This window comes from Tamandua tetradactyla, chromosome 6, assembly GCF_023851605.1.
Source record: "Tamandua tetradactyla isolate mTamTet1 chromosome 6, mTamTet1.pri, whole genome shotgun sequence".
Classification (NCBI taxonomy): domain Eukaryota; kingdom Metazoa; phylum Chordata; class Mammalia; order Pilosa; family Myrmecophagidae; genus Tamandua; species Tamandua tetradactyla.
Window position 1 is genome coordinate 3,836,184 of NC_135332.1, and position 23,726 is coordinate 3,859,909.

Below are 23,726 nucleotides of genomic sequence, written 5' to 3' on the forward strand. Positions count from 1 at the left end.
GTGCTCAATCTGCCAGCAACAGAGACCCATACTCTTTGCCCCAATATGGCATTGTTCCCTGAGGTAATCAATCTGCGACCAAGTAGCAGGTTGATTACATTGGACCACTTCCATCATGGAAGGGGCAGTGATTTGTTCTAACTGGAATAGACACAGCTCTGAATATGGATTTGCATTCCCTGCACACAATGCTAATGCAAAAACTACCACATGTGGACTTAATAGAATGCTTTATCTGCTGTCATGGTATGCCACACAGCATTGATTCTGATCAGAGAACCCACTTTATAGCAAATGAAATGCAGGAATGGGCACATGCTCATGGAATTCTCTAGTCTTGCTATGTTTTCCATCATCCAGAGGTAGCTGGGTTGATAGAGCAGTGGAATGGCCTTTTGAAGTTGCAATTATAGTGTCAACTAGGCGGCAAAACCTTACAGGGCTGTGGCAGCATTCTCCGGAATACTGTGTATGCTCTGAATGAATGTCCCCTCTATGGTCCTGTTTCTCCCATAGCCAGGATTCACAGGTCCAGGAATCAAGGAATGGAAATGGGAATGGCATCACTCACTGTCACCCTAGTGATCCACTAGGAAAATCTTTGCTTCCTGTCCCTGAATCCTTAGGCTCTGCTGGTCTATAGGTCTTAGTTCTAAAAGAAGGGGTGCTCTTACCAGGAGATAATAATGATTCCATTGACCTGGAAATTAAGACTGCTGCCTGGCCGCTTTGGGCTTCTAATGCCACTGAAACATCAGGCAGGAAAGGGGGTTACTGTTCTTTCTGGAGTGATTCATCCTGACTATCAAGAGGAAATAGCAGTACACCTCACAAAGGAGGGAAAGATGAGTTTTCCTGGAATACAAGAGATCCTATAGGGCATCTCTTAGTACTATCATGCCCTGTGATTAAAGTCAATGGAAAACTGCAACAACTCAATTCAGGCGGACTACCAATGGCCCAGAAACTTCAGGCATGAAGTCCTGAGTCACCCCACCTGGCAGAGAACCACAGCCAGCTGAAGTGCCTGCTGAGGATAAAGTGAACATGGAATGGGTAGTAGGAGAGGGTAGTTATAAATATGGATTACGACCACGTGACCAGTTACAGAACTGAGGACTGTTATTATATGAATATTTCCTCTTTTGTCATGAGTATATTTACATTTGTACATAAGCGAATATCTTGTTTTCTTCTTATCATAAGACATGATAAGGACAGTGGTGAGGGGAAATCCTCCCAGTGGGTGAAACTTCAAGCAGTACACCTGGTTGGTCATTTTACTTAGAAGGAGAACTGGCCAGAGGTGCGTTTGTATACTGACTCATGGCTGTTGTTAATAGTTTGGCTATTTTTGTTATAGTATTTAAGTCATAGGATATGAAGTTTAAGAGTGAACATTACCTAAGGACTTGCACCCTATTCTGGAGAGATGTAGTGTGTTTCTGGTTGTACTCAGGACAATTGAGTATTGCTAGGTGAAGCATATGCCTATTACTGTGTTCTGTTTGCAAATTAAGCATGTTTCAAGGTGGTGTGTATAGCTGCCAAGTTAGCAAGGGTTGGACTGTGATGGTTCAATTCTGGTGTTAACTTAGCCAAGTGATTATGCCCAGGTGTCAGGTCAGGAAAGCACTGGCCTTACCATTGCTGTAAGGGTATTTTGTGGTTGGTTGATAAACTGGAAGGCTGGTGTATAAATCATGAGTCAGTTGTTTGCCTCGGTGGCTGATTACATCTGTGATCAACAGGTCACCCACAATGAGATAATTCAATCAGTTGAAGGCTTTTAAGGAAGAAGAGACCCTTTTACTGCTTCTTCAGCTATGTGCCTCCCTGAAGTTTGTCCAGAAACTTCACTGAAGCTGCCTGCTTAACAGCCTGCCTTATGGATTTTGGACTCTTCCATTTCCACAGTTGCATGAGACGCCTTTATAAATCTCAGATTTACAAATCTCTCCTGTTTGTTCTCTTTCTCTAGAGAACCCTGACTAACACTATTTGTTGAAAAGACTTTAAGGCCTTTGTTGAAAATCAAATAACATGTAAGTGTAGGTATATTTCTGGGCAGATTATTCTATTTTATTCGTTTACTTGTTGACACTTATGCCCATACAATGCTGTCATAATTATTGGAGCATTATAGTAAATGTTGAGTTTAAGTAGAATAAGTTCTCTAGCAGTTTTGTTCATTTCCAAGATTGTATTGAACATTCTAGGTTCTTTACATTACCATATTTCCATATGCATTTGAGAATCATTGTCTTAATTTCTGCAGTAAAAAAAAAAGTTGGCTGGAATTTGATTGAGATTTGTGTTGTCTGGTCTTAGTTTCTTAGCTCCTAAAACTGATACCACACAATGAGTTGGCTTAACAGCAAGAATTTGTTGGCTCAAATTTCAAAAGTTAGGAGGCTTGCTTCCTTCTAGGGTCAGTATCTTCTGAGTGGCTGGTAATATTTGGAGTTCTTTGGCTTTCTTGTCATATGGCAGTGCATATGTGGGCGTCTTCTCCTTTCTCTTCCAGATTCAGTTAATTTCCAGCTTCTGGCTGCTCCCCCATGGTTCCTCCCTCCTATATCCAGTTACCTTTACTTATAAGGACTTCAGCTATATTGGATTAAGAGCCACCATTATTCAGTTTGAGCACACCTTAATTAGTAACTCCTTGTAAGGTTCTCTTTACAAATGGGTTTAATGTCCAAAAAAGGCAATCATCAAAGTGATGCGTTCTCCCCAAGACTTGGGCATTTTGTAGCTGGCTGCTGGTGACCCTTGGTCCATAGCTTGTCCTGTGGAAAGGCACATGGTGGTGTATTTTGATCTCTTTCCTTTCTAGGTTTCATACCAGCTTCTTGTTTTCTGTGGCTTTCTGTCTCTCTCTGTCTGAATTTCATTCTCTTATATAGAGCTCCAGCTTTAGGATTAAGACCCATTTTAATTGAGGTGGGACACACCTTAACTGAAGTAACTTCATCAAAAGGTCCCACTTACAATGAGTTACGCCAACAGGAATAGATTACATTTAAGAACATGTTTTTCTAGGGTACATACAGCTTCAAAGTGCTATAGCAACCCTTTGTAGTTTTCAGTGTAGATACTTTTTGTTAAGGATTTTTGTATCTATGTTCATGAAGCATATTGATCTGTAATTTTCTTTTCTTGTAATGACTATCAGGTTTTAGGATTAAGATCATACTGGCCTTATAAAATGTGTTGGGAAGTATTCCTTCTTCTTTTTTATGTAAAGAATTAAATGTTTGATAGAGTTCACCAGTGAAATGGATTTTTTTTTTTGTGGCAATATTTTTGGTAACAAGTTCATTTCCTTAATAGATATAGAACTATTTCACATTTTTTTCTCAATCTTGTATAAGTTTTTTTTTTTTTTTTTTTTACATGGACAGGCACCGGGAACCAAACCCGGGTCCTCTGGCATGGCAGGCAAGCATTCTTGCCTGCTGAGCCACTGTGGCCTGCCCTTATATAAGTTTTGATAAGTTATATTTTTCACAGAATTTGTCCATTTCATATAAAATTAGTGTAAAATTGTTCGTAGTATCTTCATGATCTGAAATGATGCCCCCTAATTTATTCCTGATATTGGTAATTTCTCTTTCTTTTTTTCTTGATTAGCTTTGTTAGGATATTTACAATTTTATTACTTTTCAAAGACCCAGTGTTTGGTTTGTTGATTTTTTATGTATCTTGCTTTTGATTTGTATTTCATTCATTCTGCTTTTTGGATTTGATTTGATGTCCACTTTTGAGCTCTTTGAGATAGAACCTTAGATATTGATTTTTAGCCTTCCCTTTTATTTATTTGTTTATTTATTTTTTAACTTTTTTATTGTAAAATATAACATATATACAAAGCAAAGAAATAAAAAAGCAATGGTTTTCAAAAGCACTCTTCAACAAGTCATTATAGGACAGATCCCAGAATTTGTCATGGGCTGCCATGCAATCCTCTCAGATTTTTCCTTCTAGCTGCTCCAAAATATAGGAGGCTAAAGGTCTAAATATTTTTTTATCATCACAATAGACTTTTTTCCTTTTGTGAAAAATAACATATATACAAAAAAACAAATTTCCAAGCACAGCACTACAATTAGTTGTAGGACATATTTCAGAGTTCGGCATGGGTTACAATTCCACAATTTTAGATTTTTACTTCTAGCTGCTCTAAGATACTGGAGACAAAAAGAGATATCACTTTAATGGTTCAGCATTCATACTTGTTTGTTAAATCCTATATTCACTGTATAACTCCACCATCACCTTTGATCTTTCCATCCCTCTCTTTAGGAGTGTTTGGACTATGGCCATTCTGACTTTTTCATATTGGAAGGGTCTGTCACTAATATGGGGTAGGGAGATGAAACTATCTGATGTTCTGGAGAGGCTAGACCTTCTAGGTTTCAGGACTTATCTGGACCAGCATTCATGGAATAAATTTCCTTATAAGCATTGCTTTAGTTGCATCCTATAAGTTTTTTTTATGTCGTATTTCATTATCATTCATTGGAAAGCATTTTCTATTTTGATCTATTTATTTTTCTTAACTGATGGGTTATTTAGAAGTATATCACTTAATTTTTAAGCAGGAGGATTTTTTTCATAGATAAAAAAACTTTTTCACTTATAGCTTAATTGCACGTAGCCAGGGAATATACTCTGAAAGATTTTAGTCCTTTCAGATTTGTTGAGATTTGCTTTATGAACCAGTATATGATCTATTTGGTGTATTTTCTATATATTTTGGTATAGTCATTTGTATAAGCATAAAAAATATATATGTGTTAAAGTTTAATTGGCTAAGCACATAGTTCAAATCTTCTGTAGCTTTACTGATTTTTCCTGCTGCTTGATCTTGTCACTATTAACAAATGTGTTTTAGTCTCTGGTGTGACTGTGGATTTGTCTGTGTCACTTTTTTATCTTAAATACTTTTGCTTTACATATTTTGAAGTTTTGTTATTGAATCCCTTCAGATTTAGAATTGTGATATCTTTGTATTGCTGTGACTTTATTAAGAAATATCCCTTTTTATTTTTAGTAATGCTTACTGCTTTCAATTTGCTTTTGTATTGGTATAGTCATATAAGCTTCCTTTTAGTTTGTCTTTGTATGGTATGTTTTTTTATCAGTCTTTTCTGTGTTCATATCTTAAAGTTGTATCTTTTGTAAGCAACACACTGTTGAATTTTGGATTTTTTTTTACCCTAGTCTGACAATATTCATCTTTCAGCAGAATATTTAGTATAACAGCTGATATAATTTAAGTTTAAATCTACCATCTTACTATTTGTTTTATATCTTACCCACATGTACTATGCTACTTTTTCTCTTATTTCTTATCTCTCACCTTTTGGTTTAATCAAATACTTGTAATTATTCCTTTTCTCACCTTCAGTTAGCTTTTTTGAAAAATATTTGTAATTGAGATATCTTCACATATCATACAGTCCATCCAAAGTAAATTGGCTCACAGTATCATCACATAGCTGTGTATTCATCACCATGATCATTTTTAGAATATTTGCATCACTTCAGAAAAAACAATTGAAAAAGCCCAAAAAACCCATATATCCCGTTCTCCTTACCATTTCCTCTCATTGACCATTAGTATTGCAATCTACACAATTTTTTTTTACTCCTTGTTCTAGTTTGCTAGCTGCTGGAATGCAATATACCAGAAACAGAATGGCTTTTAAAAAGGGGAATTTAGTAAGTTGCTAGTTTACAGTTCTAAGGCCGAGAAAATGTCCCAATTAAAACAAGTCTATAGAAATGTCCAAACTGAGGCATCCAGGAAAAGATATCTTGGTTCAAGAAGGCTGATGAAGTTCAGGGTTTCTCTCTCAAGTGGAAGGGCACAGTGGCGAGCACAGTCAGAATTTCTCTCTCATCTGGAAAGGGTCATGGTAAACATGGTCAGGGTTCCTCTCTCATCTGGAAGGACACATGGAGAACATGGCATCATCTTCTAGCTTCTTCTCCTGCCTTCCTGTTTCATGAAGCTCCCTGGGAGGCATGTTCCTTTTTCGTCGCCAAAGGTCTCTGGCTGGTGGACTCTGCTTCTCATGGCTATGTCATTCTACTCTACTCTCTCTGAATCTCTTTCATTCTCCAAAGTGTTTCCTCTTTTATAGGACTCCAGTAACTTATCAAGACCCTCCCAAATGGGTGTAGACATGTTGTCACCTAATCCAGCTTAACAACCACTCTTGATTAAATCACATCTCCAGGGAGATGATCTGATTACAGTTTCAGACGTACGGTATTGAATAGGGATTATTCTGCCATTATGAAATGGGATTTAGATTAAAACATGACTTTTCTAGGGGACATACATCCTTTCAAACCAGCACACCCCTTATCCCCCCCATTATTTATTTATTTATTGCCCTTATTTATTTATTTTTTACTCATCTGTCCATAGCTTAGATAAAGGGAGCATCAGCCACAAGGTTTTCACAATCACGTGGTCATATTGTAAAAGCTATATAGCTATACAGTTATCTTCAAGAATCAAGGTTTCAGTTAATTGCCATTGAATCAAGTTTCAGTGGTAGCTGTAGAAATTAAAATATAAATTCTTGAGTTTTCATAGTCTTACATAAATTATTTTACTGCTTGCTTGGACGGTCCAGATATCTTTAATTCCATTTATCTCACTTTTGCCTTGTTTGTTTTTGTCATGCATTTGAAGCATACTTATATTTTAAACTTTACAAGTTAAAAATGTTATTTGTGAAGTCATTATTCATTTATATTTAGCAATATATTATGCTTTCTTTTTGCATTTCTATATTTTATTCTGATATCTTTCACCTTCTATTGGAAGAATTCCCTTTGAGTTTCTTTTAATGAGGCACTCTTTATTTTTGTTTTTCTGAAATCATTTTTTTTTATTCAATTTCATTTTTCAAAGCTTTTTTCCCTGGTAGTATATTTCTTGGTAGGTGCCTGCCGCAGGTTAGCCATACTACAAAGTTTAGAACCAGCTATTAAATTTAGAGGGCCCTCAGTCCTCCATAAAACTGCTCTTACTTCTGCACACCTACTAGTTCTGGGTCCCCCAGACCACTCTCAGATTGGATGACATACTAGAAGGACTCACAGAACTCACTAAAAGTGATTGTACACATGTTTGCAGTTTATTAAAGGGAAAGGTATAGGTTAAAATCATCTCAGGGCAGACACACCTATGAAGAGGTCCAGTCCAGGAGAGTTCTAAATACAAAACTTCATGCAGAACGTCTGGCATGCTCTCCTTATGGAGTCAGGACACATTAATCTTCCACATTTATGTATTACAATACACATAGAATATTGCCTACCAGGGAAGCGTGCCTGAGCCCTCGAGTTCACAGTTTTTGTTGCAGCTCCATTATATGGGTGTGACTGATTGATTATCCATGTAGTTGATATCAGATTCCAGGTCAGCTGATACTGCATGACCCAAAGTGTGTACCCTAAATCTTGTGGTTGGTCTTTCTGACATGGCTAGCCCCACCCTAAGACTATCAGGTGTAACTAGCCCCCAATTCCCTCACCCCCCTAATCTCATTAAGGCTGTCCAGTATGGTCATAAGTCCTTGGGAAAACAGATACACTCCTTTCAGGCATAACATTCCAGGAGCCCAGATATTTCTTGCTAGAAGCCAAGGGTCTTTGGACAAGACCAGATTCTTTACTTTACAATACCTGTTGCCTTTTAGAAGTTTGAAGAGTTCATTCCATTGTTTCATGGTATTCATCATTTCTGTTGAAAGTCATTTGCTAATCTATTGATTGATGTTTCTTTAAAGGAAGCAACTCCCTCCTCCCCTGCCAGCTGTATAAGGCATTTTCTTTGTCTTTGGTTTTCAGCAGTTTGGTTGTGGTTTTCTTTGTGTTTATTCTGCTTGTATTTTATAGTCTTCTTGAAGATGTGGCTTTATGTCTTTCCCTAATGTTGGGAAATTCTTGGTTGCCTCTTAAAATATTATTTCTTTCTCATTTTCTCCTCTTTTCTGGGATTTTAACTACATGTATATTAGAAGTTTTCGCTGGTTTCCATAGCCTGCTATAGTCTTTTCTGTATTTTTCAAACTTTGATTCTTTCTGCTTTGTTTTGTGTTTTTTTTATTGACCTCTGTTCCAGTTCACTTTTGCTCTGCACAGTATACTGGAGACATCAAATATTGACAGTACTTTTGGGACGTTTTGTTATGAAGAACAGCAAAGGTATAGGGTCAGTAATTCGATGTGTGGAAGAAAAGGGAGGGACCTTGTTTTTGGTTAGAAACCATATATAACTAAATATATAGCATGTTATATTCTGATTGAAATGATTAAGTAGAGGGAAGAAATTAAAGTTGTGAAAGGGGCTAAAAGGAGGATGATTTTTAGATAAAAGTCCTTAAGGTGAGAAGGGATGCAATCTAAAACACAGTTGGGAGAGTTTTCCTTTGTAGGAGTGAGACATAAAGAGGATAGGCACTGATTAATGTATGTAAGTAGTCTTGTGAGATGGAATTTTGGTTTGACTAGTGGAAAATCTGCAGCTGCTATAAGTTTCTAGAATCTTAACTGTTTGTGTATCTGTGTGTGCACATATATATGTATGTGTGTCATATGGGAAAGTTGTCCAAGAAATAGAGTTTAAATAAAGGGTAGACTGTATTTATGGCTACCTAATTATGTTTTCTGTTTCTGGGTTCTCTTAGTGTTATCCACCTTTATTTCTTTAGGTTCCTTTAGTATTACAGTATACATTTAAGGAGCTGTTTAAATGTTTAGTAGTTTTTTTATGCAGTTAAAATTTTTGTAGTCTGTATTTAAACATTGTTAATTCCTTTTCATGCATTTCAGATTCACTCTTAATGGTATTTTGAATATAAAACTAAGTTTCTTTTAACATATTTCCCACATTTTCTTTTACAGTTTTCATAGAACTAGAATAGCACAACCATGTTTCGGAATAGTCTCAAGATGCTTCTTACTGGTGGGAAATCAAGTCGTAAAAACAGGTCAAGTGGTAAGTGTTTATGCTATATTTATTCTTTGTAATAGTTTAGAAATAGAAGTTCTTTTAGTGATCTGAATTAATGTTATAACAATTTGTATGTTTCTTTTTAAAATGATTGACAATTTATAAGGCAGAAATTTTATGCTCTTGTAGGCCAGTATATTCTTTAATGGGTAGAAACACTTGGGATACTTACCAGGAATAGTTAGGTAAAAGAGGAGTTTGTGAATAAAATATTTTTTCAAATATATGAGACATTAATGAATTGGTACATCTAGGTATTAAAAGCTTTCTAGACATAAATTTAATTTTTAGGAGCATACATACAAAATTATTGTAAGCCATACACTTTTTTTGGGAATGAAACTGTTAAAATAGGAACCATTTCCAAAGTTTTGTGCAGAAAGTGGAGTGTAAATTGGAGATTTTTTCACAGCCATTAAAATAAAGTTCATGAAGGTATCTTTTTTTAAAGAACAAAGCGGGTAATTCTTAGACTTTTAAAGTAAAAAACAAAACAAATCTGTATATATACTTTCTCTAGGAAAAGTATTGAAAGATGGGGACCAAAATGTTTGTTTTCTGTTAATGAGTGGTAGGCTTTTATCATATTCTTTAGAATCTTTCCAATTTCCTAATTTTTCTGCATTTGCAAGTTTACATTATTAGAATATTCATTATTCTCTTCAAATTGTGAGCTCTTTTTAACCTTATGGATTTTAAAGTGTACTTGTCAATTTCCAAACAACTGATGATTTTCTGGTTAGCTTCATTATACTGTTATAAGAGAAACTGTTCTGTATTATTTTATTCTTTTGATATTCATTGAGATTTGCTTTATAGTTCAGCCTGTTGTCAATTTTGGTAAATTTTTTTACTGTACCTGAAAAGAAAGTGTATTCTGTAGTTACTGAGTGCAGTGTTGCTCAGATGTCATATCTTTCTTTATAAATATTATTATTGAGAGAGATGTAATTAAAACCGCTCACTGTGATTCTGGGTTTGTCTAATTTTCTTTCTACCTCATGGCAATTTTGCTTTATATATTTTGAATCTTTCTTATTAGGTACATACACATTTAGAATTGTTGGATCTTCCTGGTGAATTGGCCATTGTGATACTGTTGTGAAATGCCTCTCTTTACCTCTAATAATGCCTTTTTTTGATAGTTGACTTTATTTACTATTAATGTGGTTGTATCAGATTTATTTTGATTAGTGTTTATAAGATATAACTTGTTCTGTCCTTCTATTTTCAATATTCTTAAACTGTTAACAGCATATTATTGTTTTTTTTAAATTAATTCTGAGAATTGTTGCCTCTATAAGGGATATTTTGGTTCATTTGTATTAATCTATTTGATATATTTGAGCTTATATTTAACATATTAATGTGTACTTTTATGTGTCCTGTCAGTTACATGCTTCTTTCTCTTTCCTTTCCTGTTTTTTGATTGATCAAAATTTTTTTTGCTATTTAATATATCTCCCATAGGGGGATAACTTGGAGATTTTGTTCTCTTTAATAATAGTTTCAGTGGTACCCTTACGATTAAAACATCAATCATTAGCTTACCAAAATTTGATATTAATTAGTGCTTTTACCCTGTTCTTGCCAGTGCAAGAGCTTTAGATTCTTTTTACCTCTCCCAACTTCTGAGTGTTTTTGCATGTATTTTAATCCTATAAGTATTTTAAATTGCAAAAAGCATTACTAATGTTGTTTTGTATAGTCCCTATTATTTACATTTACACACATACTTAATTTTTTCATTTCTTTCTGCATCTCTGACTTTCTAGCTGGAATCATCTTTCCTTTTGTCTGGTTATCAACTTTTAGAATTTCCTTTAGTGGGGATTTTCTTGTGGAAAATTCACTTTGTTTGCCAGAAAAATATCTTTATTTTGCCTTTATTTCTGACTGATATTTTTGCTGAGAATAGAATTCTAGGTTGGTAGTTATGTTCTCTCAGCACATTGGCGATATTGTTCATTGTCTCTGTTTTCTTCTCTTACTTTTTTTTCCTTCTTTTACTTTTGTTGAGAAATCAGCTCTCAATCTAATTGCTGCTCCTGTAAAGGTGTTCTGTTTCTCTATCTTTCTTTTTCAACTTCTTTTCAATTTTCTAGATTTATGCTGATGTACCTAGGAGTAGATTTCCTTATATTTATGTTCTATTTATTTATGTTTTTGTTTGTCCTTGTAGGGTTTCTTGTATCTGTGGTTTTAATCAGTTTTGGAAAATTTAGCCATTATCTCTTAAACTTTTTATTCTTCTCCCATTCTTTCTCCTTACTTTTTAGGAATCTATTTATACAGATGATAGTCTACATGGATATCATCTGTCTCTCTTATAGTCTCTTTTTATTCTTTTGTCTCTCTGTTTTATTCTAGATATTTTCTTTTGACCTATCTTATACTTCAGGAATTCCTTCTTCACTGGTGTATAATAATGTTCTTAACTGTATTCAGTTATTAATTTGTTTTTGTATTTTTCAGTGATAGAGCTTCCATTTGCTTCTATAATTTTTTTTGAAATAATTTTAAGCCTAGTGAAAGGTTGAAAGATTAGTATTTAAAAACCCTCCATATGTAAGAATTCACCAATTGTTAACATTTTGTTCCATTTGCTTTATCATCCCTTCTCTCTAGAGTACCCACTCTAAGAGGGCCTACTCTGTTTCTGTCCTTTCCTCCCCATTCAGTATTTTTTTTAGTCATTCAAGTATAAGTTAAACAAGGTATGTTCCTTTACTTGAATTCTCCAGTGTATATTTCTTAAAAACAAGGAGATTCTCTTACATAGCTGTAGTAGTGTTATCAACTTCAGGCAATTTAACATTGATACCATACTTTTATCCAACCTACTACTTATTTTCCAATTTGTCAGATAACCTAGTAATGTCCTTTATAGAATTTTCCCCTTTCTTTTCCAGGGTCCAATCCAAAATAAGGTGTTGCATTACTTGTCATGTCATTTTAATGCCATTTCAAACATATGAAACAATTTCTCAGCCTTTCTTGACATTTTTGAGGCATGAAGTACCACCCCGCCTTAGTATAGACTGTTCTTTATTTTTAGTTTGTTTGGTGTTTTTTCATGATTGTATTTCTGTTAGTATCCCTGGTTTGTGTGCTGCATATGTTGTGCACTTCTCAGGGTATCACAGCTGGAAGCACACAATGGCTGTTTGCAACTTATTAGTGATTTTTTTGAATGTTGTTTTAAATTGTGAAATATAACGTATATAAATAAAGCAATAAATTGGGCTGTACACCGGTGGCTCAGTAGCAGAATTCTGGCCTGCTGTGCCAGAGACTCAGGTTTGATTCCTGGAGCCTGTCAATGCCAAAAAACAAACAAACAAACAAAAATCAATACATTTCCAAGTACATTTTAACAGGTAGTTATGGAACAGATTTTCAAGTTTGGTGTTGATTTCAGTTCCAAGATATTTCGTTTTTTCTTCTAGCTGCTTCAAGACACTGGAAACCAACAGAAAAATCAATATAATGATTCAGCAGTCATACTCATTTGTTAAATCCTGTCCTCTCTGTTATACTCTGCCTTCTCTTTAAATAACATATATGCATAAAGGCAATAAATTTCAAAGTACATCGTAGCAACTAGTTGTAGGTCAGATTTCAGAGTTAGTATGGGTTACAGTTCCACAATTTTAGATTTTTATTTCTAGCTGCTCTAAGGTACTGGATGCTAAAAGAAATATCAGTGTAATGATTCAGCACTCATATACTCATCAGTGATTTTAATTTTAATGACCAATTTAAGGTGCTGTCCAGTTTCTCTGCTGTGTGGATATTGTTTCCTCCTTGAAGATTATAAACAGTCTGTAGGTAGACAATGTTTGGTTCTTGGCCAGTTTGAAAGTATTATGATGTACCCTAGAAAAGCCATCATTTAATCCTGATTCAGTCTTGTGGGGCCAGCCATTTCTTCTAATCCTGATTCAATATTGCAGGGGGAAACTTTTGATTAGATCATCTCCATGGAAATGTGACATGCCCACTTGTGAATGCAATCTTTTGATTAGATGGAAATGTGACTCCACCGTTCTAGATGGGGTCTTGATTAGATTATTAGAGACTTTAAAAGGGAAAGCAGTTTGGAGAAATGCCAGAAACAAGAGAAACTACAGAAGTGACAGAGCCGATAGAAACTTCACAATAGAGCTGATGCAGATGCAGAATGTGGAGAAGAACAGAGACACGATTATTTGGAGATGCTTGGAGCCCAGTAGACGTTGCCATGAGATGTTAAGCAAGCCAGAACCTGGAGAGAGCCAAGGGATCAAAGCCAGCTCTGGAGAAGTAAAGTGAGGAACCTCCACAGGAACAGAGTCTGAAAGCAACGGAGCCCAGGACCAGTGGAACAGTGTACCTTCCCAGCTGACAGAAGTGTTACAGGTGCATCGGCCTTCCTTGCATTAAGGTATCTTTTCCTGGATGCCTTACTTTGGACACTTTCTTTTCCTTAGAACTGTAAACTTGTAACTTATTAAATTCCCCTTTATAAAAGCCATTCCAGTTCTGGTATATTGCAGTTTGGCAGTTCACAAACTAACACAGTTCTCTTTTTAACATTTCCAGTTCTTTGCCAGATTTCTCAATATTATCTCCCTGAACATAGTAAAACTATATCTATATTTATATCTACATCTTTATACCTGTATATCTTTATCTATTTAAAAATCTTTATGTGATATATCTAATATGTGTCTGCAGTGACCTTTAATGCTAACTGGAATTAGGCCAAACTTTACAGGTTAAGGGCATTATACTGCACAATACTGCCCTCACTTCAGCTACCAGTTGCAAGCTCCTGGGTTCCCAGGACCCCTCTGTGGTTTGGTAATTCTCTACAAAGGCTCACAAAATTTATTAAAGTGCTGAACAGTGATTACAATTTATTATAGCAAAGGATACAAATTAGAACCAGCTGAATGAAAGGATACATAGCATGAGGTCTGGGAGAGTCCCAGGTGTGAAGTTTACCTTGTCTTTTCCCCATCAGAATGCATCATACTAATGGCACATCAGTGAAAAAATATTACTAACCAGAGAAACCCATTTGAGTTTCAGTGTCCAGAGTTTTTGTTGGAGTTTCATTATGTATGGTGATTGATTAAATCATTGGCCATGTGGTTGACTTCATTCTCCAGGTGCAACCCAAACCCCTCTGCCTTGTCACTCCTGGGAAGTTGAGCTTGTTGGTCTTTTGGCATGACCAGCCTCTACCCTAAGGCTACTAGTGTGTCCAAACAAAGATACTCTTATCCCTCAGGGAATTCTAAAGTTTTAGGCTTTATCTTCCCCAAGAGCTGGGTCAAAAGTCAGACTTTTCTTTGGGATAAGTTAATCCTTTATTACATAGTATCTTCTTCTATAATCTTTTTTTTGATGTGGTAGTTAGGTTCAGGTGTCAGTTTGGCCAGGTGACAGTCCCTAGTTTTATTGCTGTGGACATGAGCCAATGGTACGTGAACTTATCTGTTGCTCATTACATCTGCAGTTGGCTAAGAGGCGTGCGTGCTGCAATGAATGGTGTTTGATTTAATTGGCTGGTGCTTAAATGAGAGAGCTCAACATAGCATAGCAAAAGCAGCTCAGCATACCTCATCTTAGCACTCGCAGCACAGCCCAGGCCTTTGGAGATACAGAAAGGAATCACCCTGGGGAAAGTTGTTGGAACCCAGAGGCCTGGAGAGAAGGCCAGCAGAGATCATCTTGCGCCTTCCCATGTAAGAAAGAACCTCATTTGAAAGTTGGCTGCCTTTCCTCTGAAGAACTATACATTTTTAATGAAATAAATCCCTCTTATAGAAAGCCAGTCCATCTCTGGTGTGTTGCATATTGGCAGCTACTAAACTAGAACATTTGGTTTTTACTCATGCTCATTTAAAAAGAATTTTGTTTCCATGCCAGAGACCCAGGTTCGATTCCTGGTGCCTGCCCATGCAAAAAAAAAAAAAAAATTCTGGTAACATATATACAATCTAAAGTTTCCCCTTTGATCACGTTCAAATATAGAATTCTGTGGTTTTAATTGCTTTCATAACACTATACTACCATCACCACAATCCATTACCAAAACTTTTCCCTCACCCCAAACAGAAATTTTGTGCCAATTAAGCATTAACTCTCCATTCCCTTTCCCAACCCTGTACCCTGGTAATTTATTTTCTAGTTTCTGATTCTATGAATTTGCTATTCTCTGGATATTTGAATTTCTATATTTGACTTTCTGTATTTCTTCTTATAGGTTATTTCTTATTAGTGAGATCATACAATATTTGTCCCTTTGTGTCTGACTTATTTCACTCATCATGATATCTTCAAGGTTCGTCATGTTGTCAGATGTATCAGAACTTCATTCCTTTTTATGGCTGGAATACATTCCATTGTATGTATATACTATATTTTGTTTATCCATTTTTTGGTTTTGGACACTTGGGTTACCTCCGTATTTTAGCAATTATAAATAATGTAGCTGTGAACATTGGTGTGCAAGTATCATTTTGAGTCCCTGCTTTCAGTTACTTTGGGTATATGCCTAGAAGTGAGATTGTTGGGTTATATGGGAATTCTATATGACTTTTTGAGGAATTGCCAAACTGTTTTCTACAGCAGCAGCACCATTTTACATTCCCACCAATGAGTTAGTATTCCTATTTTTTCACATTCACTACAACACCTTTATTTTTCTATTTTTGTAAATAGCAGTCATCCTAGTGGGTATGAAATGGTATCTCATTGTGGTTTTGATTTGCATTTTCTTGATGGTGATGTTGAACATCTTTTCATGTTTTTTTCTCCATTTCTGTATCTTCTTTGGAGAAATATCCATTCAAGTGTTTCTTTTTTTTTTTTTATGGTGGAGGAAGTGTATGGGTTGGGATATTTCACTCATTTTTTAATTTTTTATTTATTAATTAAAAAAATTAACAACAAACAAAACATTAAGTTATCATTCCATTCTACATATATAATCAGTAATTCTTAATATCATCACATAGTTGCATATTCATCATTTCTTAGAACATTTGCATCGATTTAGAAAAAGAAATAAAGACAACAGAAAAAGAAATAAAACGATGACAGAGAAAAAAAAGATTATACATACCATACCCCTTACCCCTCGCTTTCGTTTATCACTAGCATTTCAAACTAAATTTATTTTAGCATTTGTTCCCCTTATTATTTATTTTTATTCCATATGTTCTACTCTTCTGTTGATATGGTAGCTAAAAGGAGCATCAGACGCAAGGTTTTCACAATCACACAGTCACATTGTGAAAGCTATATCACTGTTCAATCATCATCAAGAAACATGGCTACTGGAACACAGTTCTACATTTTCAGGCAGTTCCCTCCAGCCTCTCCACTACATCTTGAACAACAAGGTGATATCTACTTAATGCGTAAAAATAACCTCCAGGATAACCTCTCGACTCTGTTTGGAATCTCTCAGCCATTGACACTTAATCTTATTTCACTCTTCCCTCTTTTGGTCGAGAAGGTTCTCTCAATCCCTTGATGTTAATTCTCAGCCCATTCTAGGGTTTTTCTCAATCCCTTGATACTGAGTCTCAGCTCATTCCAGGATTTCTGTCCCACGTTGCCAGGAAGGTCCACACCCCTGGGAGTCATGTCCCATGCAGAGAGGGGGAGGGTGGTATTTCACTCATTTTTAAATTGGCTTGTTTATCTTTTATTGTTGAGTTGTAGGATTTCTTTATATGTTCTGGATATTAAACCTTTGTTAGATATGTGGTTTTCAAGCATTTTCTCCCATTCTATAGGCTGTCTCTTTACTTTTACAGTGAAGTTCTTTGATGTACAAGTTTTAAATTTTGATGAAGTACCATTTATTTCTTTTTTTCTTTTGTGCCTCATGCTTTTGGTGTAAAAAGTCCAAGAAACCATTGCCTAACACAAGGTCCTGAAGATAGTTATGTTTTCTTCTAGGAATTTTATAGTTTTGATTCTTATATTTAGGTGTTTGAACCATTTTGAGTTGACTTTTGAAGATGGTATGAGTTAGGGATGTGCTTTCATTATTTTGCATATGGGTATCCAGTTTTCCCAGCACCATTTGTTGAAGAGACTGTTTCTTTCCCATCAAGTGTACATGACACCTTTTTCAAAAACCAGTGGCCATAAATGTGAGGTTTTATATTTCTGAACTCTCAGTTTGATTCCATTGGTCTGTATAGGTCTTTCCTTGTACCATAACCATGCTATTTCAGTTATTGCAGCTTTTAAATAAATTTTAAAACTGGGAAGTGTGAGTTGAAGACAACTTCATTCTTTATCAGGATAGTTTTGGGTACTCAGAGCCCCTTACCCTTCCGTATAAATCTTATAGTTGACTCCTCCATTTCTGCAAAAAAAGGTTGTTGGAATTTTGATTGAGATTACATTGAATATGTAAATCACTTTGGGTAGAGTTGATTTCTTAATATTTAGTCTTCTGATCTGTGAATGTGGAATGTCTTTCCATTTATTTAGGTCTTTGATTTCTTTTAGCAATACTTTGTTGTTTTTGGTGCATAAGTCCTTTACAGCATATGTTAAATTTATTCATAGATATTTGATTCAGAGATATTTAGTTGTCCTGTAAATGATTTTTTTAATTTCCTTTTCAGATTGTTCATTACTAGTGTATAGAAACACTATTAATTTTTACATGTTGATCTTGTATTCTGACACTTTGCAGAATTTTTTTTAGCTCTCTTAGTTTTTTTGTGCATTTTTCAGGATTTTACATATATAGGATAATGTTATCTGCAAATTGGGAAAGCGTCATTCCTTTCTTTCCAATTTTTGGATGCCTTTTATTTCTTTTTCTGGCTTAAGTCCTGGAGCTTTGAGTACAGTGTTGAATGATAGTGGTGACAGTCGGCATCCTTGTCTTGTTCCTGTTGTAGAGGGAAAACTTTCAGTCTTTCAGTACTGAGAATGATATTAGTGGTGGGTTTTCATAGATGCCCTTCATCATGTTGAGGAAATTTCCCTCTATTCCCAGTTTTCTAAGTATGTGTATGTGTGTTTATCAAGAAAGGATTTGTCAGATGCCTTTTTGCTTCAATTGAGATGATCATGTGGTTTTTTCCCCTTCATTCTGTTAATATAATGTATTATGTTAATTGATTGTCTTATGTTGAACCACCCTTGCATAACTGGGATCAGTATGATTGATCATCGTGTGTAATTCTTTTAATGTGCTCTTGGATTCGATTTGCAAGTATTTTTTGAGGATTTTTACATCTATATTCATAAGAGATTTTTGTCTGTACTTTTATTTTTCTTGTGGTATCCTTATCTGACTTCTGTTAGGTTCAGGCAAGGAAGATCAAATCAGTTAGCTGTTGCTTGTTCAACAGTATGAATTTTTGAATAACAGGCATTAAAATACAGAGGATTTTAGAAAAAGGAACTCATGTTGTACACCATTGATTGATTTACCTGTGAAATTTATAAGATCACCTAGCCATAGCTGGCTGTATAAATACTTGAAATTTCTCCCAAATCATCAAGAAATGCTACATTTATCATTATAATATATAGACTTTTCAGCTATGACTCACCCATTATATATAATCGTTTTTTTTTGTCATGGCAATAACAATAATACTAATTTCCTAAGATTGTTTTTTGAATTAAATGAGACAATGTCTATAAAGTGGCATTTTCTAGGAGGTCAATAAGTGGGATTAAATTATTTAGCTAGTGAGTGAACCTAGCTAATTACCTTTTACATGATAGGGTTTGGGCATTCATGAAGTTCTCTAGATATACTCTTATGTAGACCATGATTCTTTGTTGACTGAATGGCCCTACTGAATGATACTGCCAGTCAAATTTCTTCCCTTCTCTTGCCTTAGAATTCGGTAAAATTCCTAAAAATAATATACCAGGTATTATTTGATTTTTTGTTTATCTAGTGAGTTCATGGCATCTTTTGGACATTAGTGGCTTTTATTAATCAAATTAACCTATTTTGGTGATAGGTGAGAGAAAAGTCAGCAAAATGAGTCTCTAAAGAAATGAAACTTCTGTTTATACTGTTTAACATGCAGAGTTCCCTATTATTATATTTCTTAAAGGAAGAAAATAATCTTTTGTAGGTAAATGAAAGAAACAGCTTTTCTTTCTGTTTCCTGCCCTTTTCTTTAAGATAGTCATCTACTTTCCCAACCTGAAATGATTTAGGTGTAGGGAAGAATGGGAGTAATTCAGAGAAGGAAACCACCCCCCTTCAAAATCGCAACATGTACTTTTCAGCTTGGAATCTGATGCTTCAGCAAGCTCCTCAGCATCATGTCTGTTTAGTTTTCTGTAATATACAATTATCCGGTATCTTTGTGATACCTGTGCTTTGATTCTAGGCCAGTAGTTTTATAAATTGTCTAGTGGTATGAATTTTTCTGATTATTCACAAATGATTAGATTCACGTTAAGCTTTTTGAAAAGAATTCTGTAAATTCTGTAAGTTACAGAAAAATGTGATTTTGTCTAGTTTTACTGTATCACATCAGAAGTAACATAATACAGTCTGTTTATTGGTGATGCTATATTTGATCACTTGGTTAGTCTGGGTTAGTTTGTTGCTTAGAACTGCCACATGGTAAGTACCATGTAATTCACTGCATTTTACCTGGCTTTTCTGCATTGGTACACACCTACATTCCTACCTCCGTAAGCTGTGTTGCAGTATGCTTCTTTGAACACGCTCTCCTATAGACCTGTCTAAGAATGTATGGGAAATATACTCAGAACTGGAATTGTGGTGTCACAGGATATGTCTTAATAATTTACATAAATATTGCACCAGTCTATAATTCTGAGAGCAGTGCATGAAGATTGCTATATCCCCATATTCCCACCAATATTTGACATTATACAGGAAAGCCAAGTAGAATTTATAAAATTTTCTTCTGCCTGTATGTACTCAGTATACATGATAAGAATGTAAAGAACTTTCTGGAATTCCATGTTTTCCATGGATATATGTTAAAGGATAAAGAAGAGTATAGGCCAAATATAGAATACTTCCACATATGATATTTGAATTTTCAAGGGAACATATTTCATCTCTTTTTTCTTTAATGAAGATTTAAAGGGGAAGGTGAGATGAAACAAAATAGGGGTGAACCAAGAACAAAGAAGGGTAAAGGGAAAGGTTGAATTATTGTAAGTGGACAAGGAAAATGTGGTTATGAAAATCTGGATATTCATAAAAAATTATTCACATGCCTTGTATTCAATGTATAATTATTAAAATAAAATGTGGAATTATCAGAAGTTTAAAATGTGAAAAGGTAGTAGCACTCACCCAGAGGAAGATAATCTTAATAGCTCATTTTAGGTATTAAAGATGTGAGAAAAACCTGTATCTCTAAAAGAAGGGCAGAAAAATGACCAGCACTGTCAAATAATCCTAACACATGATGTTTTATCAGTTTTCCAGATACATTTCCTTGATTAGGTTTATTGTATAAGAACTGTTTTCTAGTAAGATCTGAATGTAGAGATATTTTCTTTGCTGAAACTGAGTTCATTTTTAGTAACTCAGCCACAAAACATATCCCTTTTGATCCTATTTTGCTAAGTGGTTTTGTTATGAAAAGTTGTTGAATTTTATCCAATGTTCTTTCTGTATTTTTTTTACATGGTTGTTTTGTTTTTTCCCCTTCATTTCTTTAGTATGGTGTAATATGTTGATTGTTTCTATTATGTTGAATCAATCTTTCATTTTCTTAATAGTGATGTTCATAATCTTTTCACCTTTTTAGCCATTTGATGTTTCCTCTTTGGAAAAGTGTCTGTTCATGTCTTTGGCCTATTTTAAATCGGATTGTTTGTCTTTTTTACAAAAAAAAAAAAATCCTACAAAAATTGTAGGATTTCTTTTTATTTTCTGGATATTAAGCCCTTATTGGATATGTGTTTTACAAATATTCTCTCCCATTGAGCAGGTTACCTTTTCACTTTCTTGACAAAGTCCTGTGAAGCCAAAAGTACTTAATTTTGATGAGGTCTCATTTATCTTTTTTTTTCTTTCATTGCTTGAAAGAAATGAAATGGTCTAAGAAACCATTGCCTACCACAATATCGTGTGATGCTTCCCTACATTTTGTTCTAGAAGTTTTATTGTCCTGGTTCTTATATTTAGGTCTTTGATCTTTTTTTTTGTCATGGGCAGGCACTGAAAATCTAACCCAGGTCTCCAGCACAGCAGACAAGAACTCTGCCTGCTTAGTCACTGTGGCCCACCCTCTTTGATCCATTTTAAGTTAATTTTGGTATAAGATATGAGATAGAGGTCCTCTTTCTATTTTTCTTTCTTCAAGTAATGGATATCCAGTTCTCCTTGCATCATTTGTTGAAGAGACTTCTGACCCAGTTGAGTGGACATGACTGCCTTGTTGAAAATCAGTTGACCATTAATGTGTGGGTCTATTTGTGAACTCCCAATTTGGTTCCATTGATCAACATGTCTATCTTGCTGCTAGTACCGTGTTGTTTTGACCACTGTAGCTTTGTAATATTCTTTAAAATCTGGCATTTTGAGTCCCCAATTTTAGTCTTATTTTTCAAATATTTTTGGCTGTTGGTGGCCCCTTTCCTTCCAGATAAATTTGATGATTCTCACCAGTTACTTTTTTTTTTTTTTTTTTTTTTTTTTTTTTTGAGAGAGGAAGGAAAGGAAGGAAAGAAAGACAGAGAAGGAAGGAAGGATGGAAGGAAGGAAGGGAGGAAGAAAGGGAAACATCTTTATTTTTTTTATTATATTTTGTTTGTTCGCTTGTTTTTTTTACATGGGCTGGGGCCGGGAATCGAACCGGGGTCCTCCGGCATGGCAGGCAAGCACTCCTGCCCGCTGAGCCACCGCGGCCCGCCCCTCACCAGTTACTTTTTGATGTTTTATTTTTCACTTATGTTGGGATTCATACGTGTCAGATATCCAAGCCACTTCCATATTTGACATTTAACAAATAATAGCTTATCCAAAATTTCAGTGTTCTGGCCAATAACCTTCTTAGGTTTTCTTAGACATCTTCAGTTCTTTACTCTGTCACCAGCACTGATAGTTTCTATCACTTCACAAGATTTACTTACTATAAGATAATTAGTAGAAAAAAAACATGATGCACATTGCTGGGTAGTCCACTCAACTTGTGTACCAGTTAAAACTGTGACTCATTTCCACAGACTAGCCTCAGTATACATAGGTATCAAAGTTGTACTTAGGTGCATTGAGGGGTGTTATTCTAATATTTATTCATCAGTTTTTCACGTAAATTGTTTATAATTTAGAGTTATAAAGTGATTTGTATTCTAATGGAAAGAACTTTGTACAGAAGTAGAGTATGTGTTTTCAAACTACTAAGAAATTATTCTAAGGCAGGAACAAATTTTATCTTAAGAGAGAAGTATATTTATGGACTATCATTACTGTTCTCAGTATTACAGTTTCTTTAATCCTTAGTGAATAATTAGGCAGATACTTTATATTAGCTTTGGCTCATGGCTTATATTCAAGATTAATAAGGGCATTATAATTTTTTTTCTTAGGAAACAAACTTGGTATTTAATTTTAAAGACATTGTAATAAAGGAAAATTGCCTATTCTAATTTTTCTTTTAAATAGTTGATCTGAGCTTTTATCTGGGCCACTAGAACAATATTTCACAGAAGTAGATTTTATATCAAATAATAACAAATGAATTGTCTCAGGTAAACTTTTTCCCCTAAGAACATAAGAATATTATCTTTGAATTTTCTAAATTAATCACTCCAGATTTATGATGTGGAAACTGTTAGTTTCTGATGCATGTGAGACTAGGGTATTTAAAGTTTACGAAAATACCATGTGTGACTCTTGTGTCTTAAGTGATTTATAAAGAAAATAAATCTGTTTCTGTGTTTTCTAAAAGTTAATATTTACATGTATTTTTCATAACTTTTGTCTTAACTTTATCATTTAAAATTATCCAAGTAAGTAATTAATAAAAGTTCAGATATATTCCCTTATATACAAGTAATGCCATTGTGTGGTATCGTTGTGTCATTATTTTCGCAAATCATCATTCCATATGAAGGAAAAATCACTGGCAATTTCAGATATCCAAGAACTTGGAAAGGATAGTACCCTAAATATAACACAGCCTTTCTGGGGGAAACAATTACTTGAGATTATAGTCCAGCAAAATGAAAAATAACTGTGAGGAAGAAACAAGACACAGAAATACAATGAGCAAAGCAAATTAAACTTCTTAGTGTATGAGCAAGTATAAATAATTGCTGATAACATACTATATAATAGAATTCCAGAAATACAAAGATATTTCTACATCAAACTCTTAATGGAACTTTTTACATTACAAAAAAATTGAATGCACACCATGTGCTTATAGCATTATATGCTGAAAAAGTATTTTATAAAGTTGAACAGCCATTAAAACATCATTAAAGTTGGAGAAAGAAACTTTAAATATGATGAAGACTATCTACCAAAATCCAACTGCTAAACATCATTCTAAACAAAGAAATGTAGCAATCGTTTCTACTAAAATCAGAAACGTGATTGAGATTTCTCCTAACACCATTCTTTTCTAACTTTATTTGAAAGGTGATTGTTAACATGACAATAAAATAAAATGACTAGTAAATATTGGAAAAA

At 34.6% G+C, this 23,726-nt stretch overlaps 1 protein-coding gene across 9 annotated transcripts in view; it reads left to right on the forward strand.

Annotated features, from left to right (window-relative positions):
* TANC2 (tetratricopeptide repeat, ankyrin repeat and coiled-coil containing 2) overlaps positions 1 to 23,726 on the forward strand; it is a 642,298-nt gene that overhangs the window by 57,163 nt on the left and 561,409 nt on the right. For all 9 annotated transcript variants that reach the window (XM_077163513.1, XM_077163519.1, XM_077163523.1 and 6 more), the window contains exon 2: positions 8,935 to 9,028. In XM_077163513.1, the coding sequence (XP_077019628.1) occupies positions 8,962 to 9,028 (67 nt within the window). In that variant the 5' untranslated portion in view covers positions 8,935 to 8,961. The remainder of the gene's footprint in view (positions 1 to 8,934; positions 9,029 to 23,726) is intronic.